Here is a 4,304-nt window from a genome sequence, read left to right as displayed (position 1 = left end):
CTCCTTTCACTCAAGTAGTCCTCCTTTCTCTCAGGTAGTCCTCCTTTGTCTCAGGTAGTCTTCCTTTTACTTGTGAAGTCCTCCTTTCTCTCTTGTAGTCCTCCTTTCTCTAAGGCAATACTCCTTTCTATCTTGTGGTCCTCCTTTCTCTAAGGTAGTCCTCCTTTCTCTCAGGTAGTCCTCCTTTATCTCAGGTAGTCCTCCTTTCCCTCAGGTAGTCCTCCTTTCTCTCCTGTGGTCCTCTTTTCTCTCAGATAGTTCTCCTTTCTCTCTTGTAGTCCTCCTTTCTCTAAGGCAATACTCCTTTCTATCTTGTGGTCCTCCTTTCTCTAACATAGTCCTCCTTTCCCTCAGGTAGTCCTCCTTTCCCTCAGGTAGTCCTCCTTTCTCTCCTGTGGTCCTCTTTTCTCTCAGATAGTTCTCCTTTCTCTCTTGTAGTCCTCCTTTCTCTAAGGCAATACTCCTTTCTATCTTGTGGTCCTCCTTTCTCTAACGTAGTCCTCCTTTCCCTCAGGTAGTCCTCCTTTCCCTCAGGTAGTCCTCCTTTCTCTCCTGTGCTCCTCCTTTCTCTCAGGTAGTCCTCCTTTCCCTCAGGTAGTACTCCTTTCTCTCGTGTAGTCCTCCTTTTTCTCAGGTAGTCCTCCTTTCTCATAGGTAGTCCTCCTTTCTCTCAGGTAGTCCTCCTATCTCTCGTGTAGTCCTCCTTTCTCTCGGGTAGTCCTCCTTTCTCTAGTGTAGTCCTCATTTTGCTCCTATAGTCCTCCTTTCTCTCAGGTAGTCTTCCTTTCACTTGTGTGGTCCTCCTTTCTCTCATGTAGTCCTCCTTTCCTTCAGGTAGTCCTCCTTTCTCTCCTGTGGTCCTCCTTTCTCTCAGGTAGTCCTCCTTTCTCTCAGGTAGTCCTCTTTTGTCTCAGGTAGTCCTCCTTTCTCTCAGGTAGTCCTCCTTTCTCTCGGGTAGTCCTCCTTCCTCTCGTGTAGTCCTCCTTTCTCTCAGGTAGTCTTCATTTCTCATAGGTAGTCCTCCTTTCTCTCAGGTAGTCCTCCTTTCACTTGTGTAGTCCTCCTATCTCTCGTGTAGTCCTCCTTTCTCTCGGGTAGTCCTCCTTTCTCTCGTGTAGTCCTCCTTTCTCCCAGGTAGTCCTCCTTTCGCTAGTGTAGACCTCCTTTCACTTGTGTAGTCCTCCTTTCTCTCGTATAGTCCTCCTTTCTCTCATGTAGTCCTCCTTTGTCTCTGGTAGTCCTCCTTTCTCTCGTATAGTCCTCCTTTCTCTCAGGTTAGTCCTCCTTTCCCTCAGGTAGTCCTCCTTTCTCTCAGGTAGTCCTTCTTTCCCTCAGGTAGTCCTCCTTTCTCTCAGGTCATCCTCCTTTCACTTGTGTAGTCCTCTTTTGACTTGTGTAATCCTCCTTTCTCTCATGTAGTCCTCCTTTCTTTCTCTCGGGTATTCCTCATTTCTCTAATGTAGTCCTCATTTCTCTCATGTAGTCCTTCTTTCTCTCAGGTAGTCCTCCTTTCTCTCATGTAGTCCTCCTTTCTCTCGTGTAGACCCTCTATCTCTCAGGTAGTCCTTCTGTCTCTCGGTTAGTCCTCCTTTCTCTTGGGTAGTCCTCCTTTCTCTTGCAAAATTCCCCTTCCTCTCGCAAGATCCTCTTTTCTCTAGCAAGGTCCTCCTTTTTCTTGGGTAGTCCTCTTTTCTCTCGCGAGCTCATGTTTGCCCTGGCATGAGTTGAAGCATCACAAAGGTGCCCATTGTCTAAAAGGGTGGGGCTAATGTTGACATCTCATTCCCTTATCAAGGTTGAGCTGGAGGTGGTATTACAGGGGTAACTCCAAGTAGATAGCCTATTTAACCATGCAGGATCCCAACATAAACAAGATTTGCAGAGCAGGTGGTGAAGAAGAAGAGGATAGCCAAAATACATCAGGCACTCCAGATACGCAAGTTACCTCACAGAGTTCTGAAACCGGGAATGACCATCGTAACTCAGCTCATGATAGTCAACCACAAGATTCTGCTACACAGGCTATACAACACAACCTCAACTCAAGGAGACCTGCAGAGGCAAGAGTAGTGGCAGAAGAAGCAGCCACCGCTTCTCAGGGCGAGCAGGCACCAGTTATCCCTGGACCCAGTGGAGATGCTGCAACAGCAGCTGGAAGTCGACTCCTGGAGTTGTATCCTTTCAGGGGAGCAGCTTAGCAGATCTATGGCAACTCCCAATACCTTTGAGAGGAGACATAGTTTGGGGAGGTTTATATCCAACTGGAAAGGGGATAGAAGGATGCACTGTGGGCTGCCAATCCTGAGCAGGGTGGATATTGAGGCAGAACAGGTAATCATATATGTCTAAGAAGGACTTAGGGCTATAAAGACAAAATATCTTGATGCAGGCAGGGGAGGGAGCATTTTGGGGTTAGGGAGAATCCTAGTGCTAGAAAAAGTCCCAGGATCTGCGAGCATGACCCCAGCTAAAACTGCTAGCAATACTGGAGAGGGTGCCTGAACTGGTCTTCTCCTATAATCACATTGGTGACTACTGTGTTTGTCATTAAAGATCCACAGTCCAGCACTGGGCCAAGCTGTATGAGTCCTGTTGGAGACAGGGAGAAGGTATTGTAGAATATGTGAGTTAGGATCATGACGGGAATCAACAGACATAGCTGACCTGAGCTTCTTGGAGCTCATGGACTCTGGACCAGCTGTTAGGGAGCCTGCGTGGAACAAATCTAGGTCCTGTGCACTTGTGTAACAGTTGTGTAGCTTGGTCTGTTTGTCAGGCTCCTAGTAGTAATCAAGACCCATCCCTGGCAAGCTTAGCTGCTTTTGGGAACGACTTCCCCATGCTGCATTGCCTCACCCACCCCTGATGCAGGAGGAAGAAACTCCTGCCTCAACTTGATTACCTTGATTTGTTCAAGAACATGGGATGCCTGCCCCTTTCTGAATGGAGATGGGGAGGGGTGGATGGAAAGTGAGGGGTAGGAAGCACAGGAGGGAAGGGAAATTGGCCAGTATGTAAAATGGATTTTAAAATGTTATTTAAATAAAATAAGATATACAAAAGAAAGCTGTAGGGTGTGGAGGACTAGAAGCACTGGAGAAATGGCTGTGGGTTACCTTGTGCGTCAGTTTGTAACATGCTAAAGCAAACTCGGAGGTAAAATCAAGCCCAATGCACAAAGAAAGTCAATAACAGATAATACCTTAACCATGCCTTCCTGAAGTTCTGTAACTGTGCCATTCAGGACAGCTGTGGAGGCAAACATAGCCTGCAGATCCCTGGCTTCAAATGTACAGCAACAGCAAGTGATGGTTCAGCAAGAGTTCACAGTGAATGATACCACTCTCACTGTGTCAGTTCTCCAAGAGTTTGGAGTTGGGCTGGCCTTAGCCTGGAAGGCTATGTGTATTCTAGGGATTCTGTAATGAAAAAAACTGGTACATTAGAAGTAAGAAGAAGACATAGTACGGTTACAGTTCACAGATTCCTTTCTTTCCCCTGATGGTGTGTCTCCCTTGCCTTTTAGTAGGTGGACCACTGAAGATCCTGTTCTCTTCCGAACATCTATCAATGCCTTCCTTGACCAGCTCTCCCTAGTGATGAGAAATATCCCACGCCCAGTGTTTATGGCTGTTTACAAACAAGGAAGAGGAAGAAATAACGACCCCTAATGTAATACCACCCACAAGAAAAGACAAGGGCATTTCATCATTTGTCCCTTTGCCTTCATATTCACTGTTTTGATCCTGTCACACTCTACCACTCAGTGTCACTGACGGAGTGAATATTGAAATAATGAATAGTGAAGAAAATAACACTGAGTTACTGTTTTTATTTTGAACTATGGCAGAAATATTCAGGTTTGCTATTGTGTCCTTGGAATGAGGGGTAGCTTCTGGGATTCTAATGTTCTAGTACTCCCAAGTCAGTTGACAATTTAGGAAATAGAAGAAATGAAAATATTTGTTACTAGTATTATGTGTGTGTGCATGTGCATACATGTGTATAGTATATATATATATATATATATATATATATATATATATATATATATATATGTGACACCCAACTGGTGTTAAGAGGATAACATTTTGGGGGTCCTTTCCTTCTACCATGTGGGTACTTACTAGCAAACTTAAGGCATTAGACTTGGGCACCAAGGAGTTTCATGAGATGAGCCATTTACATAGCTTTGAAATTAACTTTTAGTGTACAAACAAATATATGCTATAGCACTTAACTAGCATGGAAGAGGCTCTTGATTTAGTTCCAAGCAATGCAAATGGAAAGAAAAGAAAATTAAT

At 45.1% G+C, this 4,304-nt stretch overlaps 1 protein-coding gene across 1 annotated transcript; it reads left to right on the top strand.

The window, feature by feature from the left end:
* The first annotated feature begins 1,850 nt into the window (after nt 1-1,850).
* LOC100753432 (EKC/KEOPS complex subunit LAGE3-like) lies at nt 1,851-3,671 on the top strand. The gene is made up of 3 exons (XM_027433435.1): nt 1,851-2,173; nt 3,224-3,352; nt 3,527-3,671. The coding sequence occupies exons 1-3, from the start codon at nt 1,851-1,853 to the stop codon at nt 3,669-3,671; spliced, it is 597 nt and encodes a 198-aa protein (XP_027289236.1).
* The last annotated feature ends 633 nt before the right edge of the window (nt 3,672-4,304 follow it).

This window comes from Cricetulus griseus, chromosome X (genome assembly GCF_003668045.3).
Source record: "Cricetulus griseus strain 17A/GY chromosome X, alternate assembly CriGri-PICRH-1.0, whole genome shotgun sequence".
Taxonomy (NCBI): Eukaryota; Metazoa; Chordata; class Mammalia; order Rodentia; family Cricetidae; genus Cricetulus; species Cricetulus griseus.
This window is presented reverse-complemented; position numbering and strand designations above follow the sequence as displayed.